The sequence below is a fragment of the Protomyctophum parallelum genome (assembly GCF_964188405.1).
Source record: "Protomyctophum parallelum genome assembly, chromosome: 3".
In the NCBI taxonomy this organism is placed as follows: Eukaryota; Metazoa; Chordata; class Actinopteri; order Myctophiformes; family Myctophidae; genus Protomyctophum; species Protomyctophum parallelum.
The window spans coordinates 47748821-47765046 of NC_139698.1; the positions used below are offsets into that span (position 1 = coordinate 47748821).

Consider the following 16226-nt stretch of genomic DNA (forward strand, 5'->3'; position numbering starts at 1 on the left):
AGTCCGACACCCTACCCAAAACCCTAACGTAACCCTAGCCTCACAGGGAAGTCTTAACCGCCAATGCATGTAGGAGCCACAGTTTTAACCAGCCACACATGCGTCTTAACCGGCAACGCATGTTGGGAGTCTTAACCGGCCACGCGTGTGTCCGACTGTTGCAAGTCGGACTGGTAATACGTAACATATGCAACCTATAGACACCGCACCCTTCAAGGTCAAGATACACACTGTGGCCCCATTTCCACCAAAATGACTTTGGTTCTAGAACTGGTTCCATTCTAGATAATTGGAACCTTGGTGCTTTCACAGAACCGGCGGCCACTTTTTGGCCAACTTTTAGGGTTCTGAACCAATTAAATTTCTGTGTAAACACTCAGCTGGTTCAACCCTGGTGGAAAAGGGGCCTGTGTAGGTGAAAGGGCTAGAAATCTCGACTCATTGATCCCACTTATTAGTTTAATTTACATTCAGCACAAATGTGACTGCATTTGTGGTGAATGTTACATTGTTCACATTTGTTTTTCATTCATGATAATCTACTACTGTGCATAGCATATGTTGATATTAGTTATGAATATAGGTTAATACAGATGATCATCGCAGCAGAAATTATGGTATACATTACAATAAAATCCACGTTCCTTTATGGAATTCTAAACCATTTCAAATAATATCAGTATCTAAATTAATTCTGTCTGCATTGGTGGTGTTCTGTGCTACAGACGCAGAGGTTTACGGTTCTTATTATTTCTTTTCAGGTTGTGTAACAACATCCATACTGTATAGTGTATACAGCACTGTGAACTTGCCTTTTGGAAAACAGGTGACATTGATTTTAGGCCATTGACATTATATAAAATGTCAAAGCAAAGCTGCAATAACTTGATGAAAGATACAAAATCTAATACTCCTATTTAAAGGGATATTTCACTTTCTAGTTTCTACTCAGGCTTTTGTGAACAGTACGGACAGTGTTTAATTTGCTCAATTCAGTATTTAGATATTTTATATTCATTTTAGCTGCCTCGCCCCCTATACAAACCCATTGTAACTTCAACCTCCATTTTAACCATCATCGAAAACGCCCAACCTTTTTTCTGGTGATGGTTGCCCATGTTATTTTTATTACTTTTTCATTTTCGTTTTTTTGTGCATCAGCAGCCTGAGAAAGCCCAGAAATAAATTATTAAACAATACATGTTAAAAATAAATGGAAAAAGTAATTGAAACCTCACGTATTAGGAGGACAGTATCAGTGACGAGAAAAAAAGGATGATTGTTTTCAATGAATCTAACATGGTTAAAATTTAGGTTGAAGTTATGGGTTTGTATAGGAAGGGGGCAGAGCAGCTAAAATGAATATCAAATATCAAAATACTGAATCAAGCCACTTAAAAACTGTCCGGGGTGTCAATACCATAGTAATCGAGTAGGCTACTGTATTGTAAATCTACAAACGTGGCACTGGCATGCAAAGTAGTATTTAATCACCCTTTACAGTACAGCCTCTCTTTGAAGGAGTGTATGAACTGCTTATTTTGCTACTGTACTCACTGATGCTTGATACATAATACATTATGTTCAGACTCCCTCGCCACAGCAGCCAATCAGGGATGGAGATGTGGACACACAGGATGATGCTGTCAATTATGCCTTCTTATACTTTGGGAATGAGGAAAAGTGACTCAATTAAAATGTCCATTTATCAAATCCAGCACTCAGCATCCGAGAAGGCATTTCTAATGAATAACTAGTATAAAAAGGTAGGTGGCTAGCGCACATCCAGTTCCTGTCTGGTGCTGGACTAAGGTAAGTACAGTGAAGAGAGGAGAGTCCGCACACAGGTTTGCTCCAAGGTGTTTGCTTTTTATTCAATACACCATAAATAAGGCACAACGTTTCGGCCGTGAACGGCCTTCATCACCTGATGAAGGCCGTTCACGGCCGAAACGTTGTGCCTTATTTATGGTGTATTGAATAAAAAGCAAACACCTTGGAGCAAACCTGTGTGCGGACTCTCCTCTCTTCACCATTTCTAATGAATAAGACATTTCTAATTGTTTTTTCAGGAATACACCGGGGCTAAAAGCAAAAGCTGGCGAGGATGGTCTTTATGCTAAGGTGGCCCAGCCACATGAAAAGGTCAGCGATCCTTAAAGGACCTATATCTTCATATAATAGGCCCTCACTAATAATCATGAAAAAATGGCGCAACTTTTTTCTACTCGGGAGGGCTCTCATAGGAGGGCTGTGGGCAGTTCAGAAACAGTCTTCCAGTGACATCATCGATGGGAAATACAAGCTAATAAAAACTGCAGGCTTTCTATTCCTGAAAAGTTGCAATGCGAAAATGGAAGCCATCGTTCTCATGATAATGAAAATCTAAACATTTTTGTAAAAACAAATCTTGTTTAAAAAATAATCTGCCTAATGATGATGTCACTGGAAGACGGTTTCTAAACTGTCCACAGCCCTCCTATGAGACACAGACCGAGTAGAAAGAAATCGTGCCATTTTATCATGATTATTAGTGAGGACCTATTATATGAAGATAGGTTGAAAAGTGGTGAAGTGGTCCTTTAATATGATGCATTAAAGTTGATATCCAGTGAAAACTTGAATACAATTCTAATTCTAAGTTAACCAATCTGTATCAGTGTTGATTTTGACAACACCTTTTTATTTAGTTTTAGTCATATAGTATTTTGAATACAATTCCATTTAGTTTTAGTAATATTTTAGTGAAATGTTTTAATTTTAGTCGTTTTAGTTGACTAAATATTTGAGTATATTTGAGAATATTTTATTTTTATACAGCAAAAAACTAAATCTATCTTGAGTAAGAGGCTTATTTTGTAGGCTAATTAGTGTGGTTACTTCAGCAACGGCACTCGCATAATTATTCTCTTTCCACACACATTTTGGACCTCTTCACCTCTAAGCTTTAAAACATTTATAATAATCCTCTTGGCTCAGGAAAGAGTCGGTGTATAAAGCATTCAATTTGTTGCGCATTAAGCCTAATTGATTCTCTGTTGTATGACGGGTGCCGCTGCACAGTAGTGAGCTTGTAGATTGGTATTTTTGGCACGGGAAGTATAAATCATGCTTAAGAGGGGATCGTGCAAACCTTGAAAACCCATGCCCAGCACGTTTGCCATAGACATTTGGCACATAGATGCTTATCTCCTCACAAGGAACTAAGAAGCCATGAGCTTCCGCCACTTTCAGTATTGCAAAATACACTGAAACAGCAGCTTCCATACTCTACCATATGGTAGATACTGTAAATGGATAGGTGCATTGTAAAGTTGCCATTCACACAGTAGATTTATTTTGTCTAATTCAACATGTCTGTACAACAATGGTTTTCAAAGTGCGATCCGCATGTAACCCCATGGGGTCCTTGAGGGTCTCAAACAATACTTTATCAAAACAATATCGCCACTACAGTATCAATCTGTTTCTGATTATTTACAATTATTACATTTAGACAATTCTAAACAAAGCATCTTTTCATATGAGGATCAATAGGACATGTTGTATGGCAGTCAACATGTTAACATCTGTTATGTTGCGCCATGGGTCAAACTCATACATGACTATATCTTACGGCTGTTTGTCTAAAGAAAGAAAGAAAAAAGTTCGGAAACTGCACAAATATTCAGTTGTGCATCTTTCCGACGGTGCATGTACAATGCGCAGCAATGAACAACTCACACACGATCTTAACTTTAACTGATCACTCTTAGGATGAGAAGAAAGGGCTGGAGGACTATGAGAACATCAGAGGAGCATCATGTCCTCCAAAGAACCCCAGGCAGGGAAACTCTGACACGGAGACCAGTGAAGAAGACGTAGAGCTCAACTATTCAGAGGTTAGGGTTAGATTCAAGTCAAAGCGGGAAATGATCAGAGAGCCGGCCGTCATCGCAACAGAGGCTACGGCAGCCCAGATGACCATTACAAGACACAGTTCCCTGAAGCAAACATCTGATAATTGAAATGTTGAGTAGAAGAAGATGAGAATGTATTTTACAGTTCAACTTTTGTAAAGATGATTTGAGGCAATGAAAGTGAAATTTCTTTAAAGCATGTTATGATTTTTAACACTGTCTGTGTGGCTTCCTTGCATGCATCAGTACCCCCAAAACCCCTTTATCCCATTCTGACCTGAGATCAGATTCATACGAGGTTTCCGCCGGACACACACTGGTCTGATGAACCCATTCTGACCTGAGATCAGATTCTAAAAATGTCAGTCGCTCTTCGATTTTTCAAAAATAGCAGACCTACAAGCTCGTATCGCGCCACTCGGTGGCGCGATATGAGCTTGTAGATCTGCTATTTTTAAATAGCTAAAGCATAACATGATGCTGACACCAAAATGGGTGCCCGGTCAGAATGGGTTATATAACCAGCTTTCACGATTGCAGCTTTTTTCCCCCCGACCAATATCATAGATCTGCTTTCATTACATTGATGGAACAATAACAAAACTGTCAACAGATACTACACCTCTACCTACAGTAGATTACATCTTTTACCATCTATCACCATTTTGAATATAAAATATTCTTTCCTGTTCTATTGCAGATTGTTATACGATTGATTCTATATATTGTATGGTTCTTTCAAGATGCCCATATACTGTACACTACAGTATGTACAGTGTTAATTGTAAGTTAATTATTGTGGAATTATTTCTTATATGTTGTTTAACTTTGCCCTTATATGTTCTGACAGCCTTACATGCAGGTTGACCTGTTTGAACCCAAATTGTACTGGTTGATTGGTTACCTTAATAAAAACTTTAAATCTACGATTTAAACTTTTAAGTGATAATCCCTTTGATTTGAATGCTTTATTTAGAGAAACATTTAGTAGGCCTACTAAATGATTTATGCAAAGTCAGTTGACAATTAGTGACAACTAGAACACAATAATGCAATGAAATGAACAGCTGATATAAAAGTACACAATTAAAAGTCAATACACCACGCCATCACACAAAACAACCAAAGCAGACAATACCAGTAGGCCTAGGTGTGCACTCGGTGGAGAACAATCTCTATCAGGGCACGGGGGTGCTGAGGGCGCTGCAGCACAGGTGGTGGGGGGGGAGAAAAAACATTATGTTGTTTTTGTAAAAAAAAAATATATTTAAAATATATATAGAGCACAACAAAAATGTATTTAACTTTGGGGGAAAATAGGTGTTTGTTTTGAGTAATACAGGTATCTGTGGTTTGGGTAGTAGGACTCTTTGTAACTGGTACTGCGTGACACAGGAACCCGTTAATGGTTGCACCTCGGTTTACATTTGAGCTGGAGAGCGCATTGCAAACTCATTTAATAAACTATTGCCTGGTTGGATATATTCATGGGGAAAGGGAAGGCACTTTCTCCCTAATATAGGTAAGACATATTATATATTGCTGCTGCTGCTTTTTCTTTTTTTTTTGCTTTCGCCTTTATTTTATATTTTTTTATGGAGGGACAGACAGTAGGCTGACAGGAAATGGGGAGAGAGATGGGGGGATGACATGCAGTAAATGCCGTCAGGATCGGGAGTCGAACCCGCAGCACACTTCCAGACTGGATTACCAGCCAAAGGTGCCTGGACCACTGATCCATTAGCCTGGTTAATAAACCAGACCGAATCAGCCGTTGGCAAAAATAAATTGCCTGCCGGCGGATTACGGTCTGGAGAGGCTCAATTGTACGCCCATTTCCTACACCAGAGAAATGGGGCGGCCAATCGGGACACGGTATGCAATATGGGCGGGCTTTGGTACAGTGACTTTCAATGCTTGAGACCTTTGACTGACAGTAGCTCTGACCAATTGCGTCAAAGAGAAAATGTTTCAACCCGCTCCCCTGGAAATGAAATCCAAGCTGAGCCTCCCCAGACTAATATCCTGCGGTCCGTGCGATATTAGTCTGATCCATGGCCCAGGCCGTGCTGCTGCTGCTTCTGCCGCTGTGCAGAAAGGGGGTGTTGAAATGTGTGCTTGTCGTGTGTCATTGACCATCTGGCCTGTGTGATTTGCATACAGGGTCTTACATTTCAAATTCAAGTAACTGTAAAATCCAACACAGACTGTTGGTGAAATAGAACACCGTCTTTGTAGTACGTGTGTACATGCTGCATTACGTGCTAAATAACTTGTGTGAATAAAATTATAATAATATTATTATTGCTATAAATGCCTTAATCCCTTAATGTCCCTGATCAGGACACAGGCCTCCTCCAAATGAATAGTGGACAGGAAATGTATATAGACTTGGCTAAAGGTGACAGTATACTGGCTCAGGAGGCGTTGGCGTATATGGAATGCTTTTATCAGTATACAGTCAAAACTAAATGTATTTAAAACAGGGAAGAAAATATTAGCAAATTCAAATTAGGAAATTAGGAATACCTTTCATTCTATATTAATGGCTCTGAAGTCTGAACTCTATTCCTCAGGACCCAGACAGCTAGTTTTCTATTCAACAAATTCTCTAATTATTAATTGACCGAGCCTCAGGTGTAGAGAGTTCTGGATCGGTTCTGGCTCCACAGGTGTGCATTTGAAAACAACCAGTCTATTTAAATTACAGTGATTCAAAGCGAAAGTCCAAAATCGTATTTCAAAGCCACGCTGGATGGTGGTAGTGGCACAGTGGAGAGGGGAAAGGAACCGTCTGTCCTGGTGGTGGACTCTGTCTCTCAGCCCCGTGACTAACCATATAACTCCAGAGACACAGTCTGCCCGCCCGGTAACATGGTCAGTAGTTGCAGTAACTGAATCAGTTCTCAGTGGGGCAGGGTCTTAAAGCCAGTTCAGATGAAAGATTTGCGATGAGACGAATCTCCCGAGACAACATCTGCCAACAGACTTCTGAGATGGCTTAGTTCACACTGCCAGGGCTGACATTATTCTCTGCAATTCTTCTTAAACTGTATCATCTCATCAGAGTTTTTTTTTCCGGAATGCTATTTTGTACAGAGAAAGGATACTGAGGTGGTGTGGCGATGCAACAAGTACCTCCAGTTGGAACCAAACAGCGTGACGACTAGTTGCACATTTTTGATCTGAACTGGCAGGAGAGTCTTTCCTCCCGTCTTTAGGAGCTTGGTGCAGTAACTGGGAGCACATTGCTCTCAAAGTGTCCTTGGTTGGTGATGTTGCCCGCGGGGAAGTACCTGGCCACCACAAAGGAAGAGCCATCTGATGCCACGGCCTTTCCCACACCCAGCTTCTTAGTGCTCTTCCAAACCATTGCCGTGAAATGACCTAGAGAGAGAAAGGGGGGTGGGGGAGAGAGAGAGAGAGAGAGATTAAGAATTTTCCATTCTGGAATGAAAATAATCATTACATTCTTTCATCTCTACAGTAACTGATGAGACCAGGGAGGGTGGGGTCCGAGGGAGCGAGGGGGGAAGGTGGAGGGGGAGAGAGAAAGGCAGATGGAAAGTGGAAAGATGATGACAGAAAATATGGAGAGATGAGACTGACGGAAAGACACAGCCGAGCAGAGGATAGAAAGTGAAGAGTAAGACAGACACACACACACACACACACACACACACACACACACACACACACACACACACACACACACACACACATTCCGTTACTGTACATGGTACATGATAGATGTCTCCTCTAAACATTTACAGTCGCCATGCTCTTACATCGCTTCTCTTTCCTCTATCTCTCTCTCTCTCTTCTCCTACGTCTCAGTGTTACATTAATCCTTAGTTCATTCCTCTCTCATGAGTCAGATTTTGGAACCAGTCCAAGTGTGATTCACTGGACTGAGGAGAATCACGTGGAATTCACCAGATTGTTCCCCGGCTGTGACAATGCAATGCCTTCATATGATCTGCCACTGCATAATGTGGAGTTTCAGCTGCTGTGGACACTGGGTTAGAGAAGACAATAGCATTCTGTACAATACCTGTATTGTAACCCATGCTCATACTGCTCACATTTGATCTGACTCTATATTCCTTACACATTACTACTTTTTTAACCTTTGCACTTGTGCAAAGGTTGTGTAGGACACACACAAGGTGTGTAGGACACACTTTTATCCCCCGGCCTGCTAGCTCAGCCCTGGTTGTAACTCAGTAACTCTGACACACATGCACACACAAATACGTTTGATTGGTGTTGATTCACAGACTGATTGTATGCTGTTATACAACGGGACCCTATACAGAATAATAACAGAACAGGGAACGGAAAACAATGTGATCAATCTTTAAGATCAATGGACACAGATAGCTAGAGTTATGTAGATAGGCACATAAACAGAGCATGATTGTGCATTCTTGAACATGTAGAAGCTCACCAGTGCCAGAGGAGAATCCAGGGCGGTTGAAGTTGTACTGCTTTACCTCGTCGTACCAGCGGTCTGCCACATCCTTTCCTGCGCACACACGAACGCACACACGCACACACACCAATTAAAAGCAACGTTGTAAGCATGCTTGTATTTGACACCTTTTGGAAGCTTACAATCTGCACTTCCATAATGTGACACATTGTTTTTACAATGTGTCATAACATAAAAACAACCTTACTTGGCTCATTACAAAATCAGCGAAGTATGTTCATTTAGAACGTGCTACGCTTACAAATAAATTGGACAAAAACAAAACACGTTCAATCTGCCCTTCCTATCCTAGACCAGTGTCCTGAATTTAGTCTTACGGCCCAGCTAAACACTGAGCTAAACACTAAGCTACACCGAGCTAAACACCGAGCTAAACACTGAGCTAAACACCGAGCTAAACGCACGCTGAAAATCCTGGTGTAGCTCAGCCGTGCACCATGAAGCTAACATGCATGGAATTAAAGGTTCTCTATTAACACTATGATATTGTTACAACATGTCGTGACAACTTTTTGGCATCCTGATGCACTGGTTAAGAAAGAATGATGCAATCACTTATGCAGGACAGGTACGTGCAACACACCACCCTGCATGTATGGCATGTCTTTATGAATACACACACATAGACAAGTACCCTTTGTATGATCCAATGCTACTTTACATTGTGTGTTTTGAGGTGTAAAAGCCATCTTTGTTGTGTGTAAATTAACACTCGGGACTTTCCTGTGAATCTACCGTACAGTGTAAGAGACAAGTTATAAATCACATGGACCCACACGCTGTTGTGCAGTGAGTTATTAGACTGTGAGCTCCACACCATAGACCACCAGTGGTTCCCAAACGTCTTAGCTCATCTCCCACAAGAGAAATGTCTCTTAACTAGAGAAAATAGCAGATCTACAAGCTCACAACGCGTGAAAAAGTGAGATTTTTTTTGGGAAAATCTGGCTCCTGAGTCCTGACCCACTGTTTGGGAAACACGGCCATAAATTGTCAACTTTCAAGCACAGAGTCACAGTCTGTGATGTGAGCTCGTAGTAGGCTCGTAGTAAGCCAGTAGGCTTTAATGGAGCGGAGACGTTGTTGTTGTTGTCAGCCTAAATATTAATTGCATGGTCTTGATGAGTAACCTACTGGTGATTATGGGTTGATGGCATTCGAAGCGGGGGGCCTGTCTTGTCTGTCTGTATGGCCAGTCTGCAGTATGTGTGTGATACACATGACCTATTTAGTACCATTGTGAGAGATTATGCCATCTCAACATGCAGTGAAGTGTATGTTCACAGTCACACCAGATATTCCATTCCACTCATTAAGTGATATGTATGCGGGTGCGTGTGTGTGTGTGTGTGTGTGTGTGTGTGTACCTGGTTGGTCGTAAGAGGCCCAGGCCAGATTCTCTCCACAACTGCCCCTGCTAGACTCCACGCTGTGTTTCAGGATGCGTGTACTGGCCAGACTCTCTGCATACCTACATGCGCAGATCACGCCACGCGCCCCACACACACACACACACACACACACACACACACACACACACACACACGCACGCACACACACGATCAACGCCAGGAGTTAAAAATAGCAGATGAGTATGGGTCACAACGTGACACGTAGTAAGCTTGTAAATCGACTATTTTCAGCACGCGACAGCATCGTAAATGGTAAATGGTGCATTTATATAGCGCCTTTATCCAAGGCGCTTTACATTTACAGTGCATTACATTCACCCATTCACACACACATTCCGATTGCCATCCAAGGCAAGAAATGGCACCCTTTTCACATTGGCCTATTATAGCGCCACCAGGAGGCCACAATTTGACCTGCCCTGGTGGAGACCTGTGCCCTGAGGGGCACTACATCTAATTTGAGGCTTTAAAGGTCTTTAAATAAATACTTTATAATTATTTCCTGGGCCTGTCGTCGTCATGAAAGGGGTCGGGACTGCGACGCTCTATAGTAGAGCACATTTGGATCTACTGTAGCTCACAAATAAAATTCCCCCGAACTCATGCATTAGAATTGATAGGGAGGAATCCTGAGCCTTTGTAACCTCTGCTCAACAGAGGCAGGCAGAAACAGCTATCCACGTCTTTGTAATTATGTCTTACTTACACGCTTGAGTGCAGTCACGCTCTTTAGGGTCTGTGAAAGATGTGTTTCTAATGGCAAAGCTCATTTTAAAATTAGATTTGAAATCACTAGTGTTTGTTGTGTATTATTTGAGTTATTAGCAGCGTTATAATTATGCTCAGATAGTTTAATCACTTAAAAACAGGATTAGGATATGAATTACTGTACCTGATATTTTGAATGATTGATTGATTAAACAATCAATCACTTCTTTGAAGGTTCAATTGAAATTCTGTCTCCTCGACACAACATAACGCAGTGCACTGTAAAATCCTCAGTATTCATTTAATGTCCAATGGACCTTTTCAGGTCTATTTGTACACACTAAAGAGTTACATTAACATTGTGCACTGAGGATTTCACTGTGTATGTGCATGTTCTCGTAAACAGTGGCCTGGTTTATCAGGTGTGGATTAACTTAGTTTCTCTTCCAGAACAGCCAGTGTAAACACTTTACTGTAAACAGTCATGTTCCCCATTCACAAAATGGCAGCAGCTCTGCTCGCTGTCAACAGCTCTGTGTCTCTGGACTCACTCACGCGGGTGAATGGCATTCTGAACCAATGAGCTCAGGGAGTTTGTTTGGCAACGTTTGTTAGTATATGAGGTGTGAAACACAGTCTATCAATTCATCAAGTTCAGAGTGGAATGATATTATGATAATGACTCCTTAATTGGCAGCACCAGACACATTTACCGTGTAATGTTTATGACAGGACAGATGAGCCCACTTGTGTGTTTAGCAGTTAATGCATTAGGCGGCGTAAGCTTTTAAACTATGACTGTTGTCCTGAGCGATTGGACACTCAACATTATGTGAAATGATTGTTAACTGAGCTGTTACTTTTCCTGTGTGTGTGTGTGTGTGTGTGTGTGTGTGTGTGTGTGTGTGTGTGTGTGTGTGTGTGTGTGTGTGTGTGTGTGTGTGTGTGTGTGTGTGTGTGTGTGTGTGTGTGTGCCCACCGTGCAGCCTCTCTGCTCAGCTTGCGGCTCATTTTGAGCGGAGGAGCCTGATGATTCTTCCTGTAGTCATTATGAACGTGCAACAACTCATCAGAGAACTGCTTTGATGCTGAGAGATAGAGAGAGAGAGAGAGAGAGAGGTCCATTAACCATCCAGGATTACACCAAATGAGTAAAACATCTGTTGGAATTCTTGCATGCAGCAATTGTGCAAGAGAAAATAGTAAATACTTAATAGTTCACAGAGAGATCACCAACATTCAGGACAGACAGACAGCAATCAATCTGCCACATTCAAAATTATATTATATCAAATGTGGGAACGAAACCTCACAAAGTCAATCAGGACTCTATTTGACCCTAAACAGGGTCAAGTAGGGTGGTGGGGGGAGAAAAAGAAAACCTCTCAACCTCTGGTCAGGGACCTATGGTGGGCTGTGAGGATATTACAAGTGGGCCCCAAAATAATTGCCATAAAGTAAAATGTTTTGATATCATAGAATACAAATTTGATTTCATTTTGGTACTATACTACATTAGTTTCATTGATCCAAGCCGGAAACACAATTGATTGATTGATCGTTTAAATGAACATGCTCTGGAAATGCACTCAAGAGGTTAAGTGGTCAGATGGGTGGGCTGCAAACGCTATTGAAATGTCTAAGTGGACCCTGATCCAGAGAGAGTTGAGAACCACTGACTGACATAGAGACAATGTACAGGCAGAATGGACACAGCATCATGCTGAGATGGCTACCATACCACGCTGTGTTGACTTTGTAATCAGGGAGAGGTTGAGACAGAATCTCACTTCTTAAAGCAAGGTGAAACATTAGCATCTATCCTGAGTTTATCTATTCCCCTCTGATCCTCAATAACTAACTATGTTGACTGTTGTCATATGCAAGCTGTACAGTTAATTTGTCTGAATCATTACTTACATGTGTAAAAATAGCTCCCCCATGCTCTTATTCTTTCCATGAGTCGGATGCGTTCCCAAATGTAAGAGAAATTAGATCAAATCAAATCCAAACTAGTTAAGCGTTTTAAGAAAGAGATAAGAGAGAGAGAGAGAGACCACAGTTAGAGAGATATGATGGAGCGAAAAACAGATAATGATGCGTCTCCAGAATCCACCCCCCCCCCCCCCCACACACACACAGTCTGTGCCACCAATACACAGGCATGCATACAACCAAGAAGCACACGCACACTATACAACAAACTGGTGCCTATCACTCACAGGTCTATTCATGTGTCTCATGGCGACCCACGCTTACAATAGACCGATTGTGACACACACACACACACACACACACACACACACACACACACACACACACACACACACACACACACACACACAAATCTACTGTCTGCATGCAGTGGCTCTCACACTTTCTAATTTCAAGGACTTCTGTAACCAAATTGGGCGTAAGAGTCCATTTGGTTCCATTTGTACACTCTGGGAGTTACAGACCTGTACGGGTCCATTTGGAACCCCACTCAAGAGACCTGAGGGACCCTGGATCCAGATTCCCACTGATCTACTCATTTCTACTGTATGGGCCAATAGGAATGATACATTGAACTGTCCTTAGAAGTGCTACAAAACTAACGGGATTGTGACTGCAGGGAGCTGTCAATCAAACCGTCTGTGAAACGCCCACACGGCCCTGGGTGTAATCATCCATCATGGCTGTAACTATCTTATACTTCTGCTCCCACTGCCGTCTCCCTTTCAAAGATCAACTACTGTTTGCGATGAATGGGAAAATGCTGTTTATCTGCAAACTTTCTTTAAGATTGTCTAGTGTGAGTCAGTCGATCCTTATAGCAGTTGATAAGTACATGTCTAGTTTTTATTAAGAGCCCTTCACACAGAGTGAGAGGAACGTGGTGACTGAGTCATAATGAATGACAAGACTGTCACAAGAAACAACAGGGAAGGAATTTACTTACATGAACCCTCCTAGGCAACGTTAAGTATAAACACAGTATCCCTTCCTCAATACAGGCAAAACGAGCTGATCGAGTTCACAAACGCACGCATGCGCGCGCACACACGCAGCTCGCACACACACATACACACGCACGCACACACACACACACACACACACACACACACACACACACACACACAGTTTCTGGGGTCAAAGTTCTTGCTGAGGCCAAATGAATGCAATCAGAGTTAGTCGTGGCAGAACAGTTTCCACTTACCTGACTTTCCCATGCTGCTGTCTCAGCTCGCTCGCTCGCTCGCGCTCTCTCTCTCTCTCTCTCTCTCGTCCTTTCTCTGTTATTCTGTCCCTCTAATGGCTGAGCCTGACGCTGTGGAACAGCTGCTGATGGTAATAATCTCCTCCTCAGCGTTTAGCACGCTGCCCCAACCTTCCCATTTAGCCCAACTATGCTGCTAAGTGCTAACCCTCTCTTTCACTTCACTCTTCCTGTGTTTTCCTGTTCTCTCTTGTATTGTTCCTCCACCCCGTTTACCCCCAACCCCCAACACACACACACACACACACACACACACACACCGTAACTGTCTATCTTTGTGGAGCAGATGAGAGTACACACCCTTTGCTCACTCAGTCAAAGTCTACGACTTGACTACACATTCTTGTAACTGAAAGGGGGAGCCCCAAGCAGCATCTGGTTCTGATGACATCATCTCTGTTAGACATGTCCTTATATGGGCCTGAGAATCCCTGATACTGTGTAATTTGGTGGCTATAGGCAACAGTTGCACAGTAATGCTTTAGTCACTTTAGTTGGGATGATGGCCAATCTCTGCTTGTAACACATGGAACCACTTAAGTCCCATATATAAGGGTCCCCCAGGGCCTAAACTGACTTGGTGAAAATAGCGGATCTACAAGGCCAGAACATGTCACAATGCCAAATGTTGTGAGCTTGTAGATCTAGTATTTTGACTTTATGTTCACCTATTCACACTTTATGTTCATCTTCTATACAAACCAGAATACAATAAGGAGACGTCTGTCTCTGTCTGTCTGTCTGTCTCTCTGTCTGTCTGTCTGTTTGTCAAGATATTGACTTGATAGTCCCGGCACTTTTGTTTAAAGTGGAACATTTTGTATACTCTATAGTCTTTTTTTATTGGCATAAAATATTGTCTATATATTCATGAATCCACTTGCTGACCGGCTGTCAGTACTGAGTAGTGATGGGAGATTAATCGGCAAAGACATCGGTATCGGCCAATTCTAGTTGTTTCAGTTCGATTAATCAATCAGACCGATCTGTCTTTACAGATAAACAAGCTCAAAGTAACAGCTTGAACAGATCTACAAGCTCACAATATTAAATATAAAGGTATTTAAATTCAATCTGACTTGCGTAAGCCTGCATGGAGTGCAGATACCCTGTTACATGGACTTTTTAGAATGGACTAAACTTATTTTCTTAATACAGAATGAGATAAAATATTGACATCGGTAATATCGGTTATCGGCCATAACGGCAATTAATTATATCGGATATCGATATGGGCCAAACTGTCTCATCGGCACATCCCTAGTACAGTACATGTGGGCAAGTGGCTATGGCTGTTTTTAGCCCAAGGAGTGTTTTTTGTGCCAAACTAATGCTAACTAACTTGGAATGGATTCAGAATCATGAAAACCCCCTAGTGTGACATGTTACATGCTACCTACATGACTGCCTGCCTAAATATGTCCCAAACCGCCCCCTAAGGTCTTCCACTGCTGGCCTGCTCGCTTTGCCTAAAAAAATGGCAACAAAAAAATACGGGGAAGCAGCTTTTTGCTTCTACGGGCCGCCGGCATGGAACAAGCTCCCACTGTACCTTCGTCAGGCAGCCTCTGTAGACATTTTTAAAGCTCAGCTCATGACCCACTTCTACAACATTGCTTTTAATTGATCATTTATTTTTTATTTATTTTGTTATTCATGTCCTCACTGTATTGCATTACTGCTTGTTTTTTAAATGTCGTTGCCTTGCTTTTCTTTTATTCTCCATTGTTCTGTAAAGCACTTTGAGCTGCATTTCATGTCATGCTATACAAATAAAGTTTTATTATTATTATTATTATTACTTAAAGCATCAGGAAAGTTTGACATTTTTGCCTTAATGGTATAGGGTCAAAAGAAACCCCTATAAAAAAAATAGCTCAATACTGACAGCCGGTCAGCAAGTGATTCATGAATGTATGTATAGGCCTATAGACAATATTTTAGGCCAATAAAAAAGACTATCTACCAAATTTCCCGCTCCACAACCCCGACTGGCGGACTATGATGGAATGTGACGCCCTATCACATCAGGCCCTAGTGTCACATGGAATGTGACGCCCTATCACATCAGGCCCTAGTGTCACAGAGCATGTTTTATATAGTAAGCATAACAGGCACGTACCCAAATCTGTTACCAATTTTTTTTTTTTTTTACAAAAATATCTTTTGACCTCTCAAAATATTACGTCTTGTGACATGCAGCAGAAAAGAGATTTTGTTTTCATCCATGTGTCTCTATGATGTGCATCATACCCATATGATATGTGCTATCCTGCTGCAACTGCAATCTTTTACATCACCAGTTCACCAGTAGAGTAATGACGTAAAACATGAAAAAGGTGTGTCTGTAAGGCGTGATTTCTTTCTGGAAGCAGGAAGCAAAACTAAGTAGGAAATCATATGACCTGCAGTTTACTTGTCACCCACAAGATGGTGCTGTTAGCATGCAACAA

At 41.7% G+C, this 16226-nt stretch overlaps 1 protein-coding gene across 2 annotated transcripts; it reads right to left on the reverse strand.

The window, feature by feature from the left end:
• Positions 1–6621: 6621 nt before the first annotated feature.
• On the reverse strand, positions 6622–13969 carry glipr2l (GLI pathogenesis-related 2, like; the record flags this gene model as incomplete). Of its 2 annotated transcripts, XM_083760348.1 has the most annotated exons (5): positions 13714–13969; positions 11494–11602; positions 9762–9865; positions 8350–8427; positions 6622–7286 (listed from the first exon to the last, which is right to left on the reverse strand). In XM_083760348.1, exons 1-5 carry the CDS (start codon positions 13724–13726, stop codon positions 7117–7119), a joined length of 474 nt encoding a protein of 157 aa, XP_083616474.1. In that variant the 5' UTR covers positions 13727–13969. The 2 variants fall into 2 exon arrangements, with proteins under 2 accessions (XP_083616474.1, XP_083616475.1); XM_083760349.1 differs by lacking the exon at positions 8350–8427 and having other exon boundaries at positions 7117–7286.
• Positions 13970–16226: the final 2257 nt, after the last annotated feature.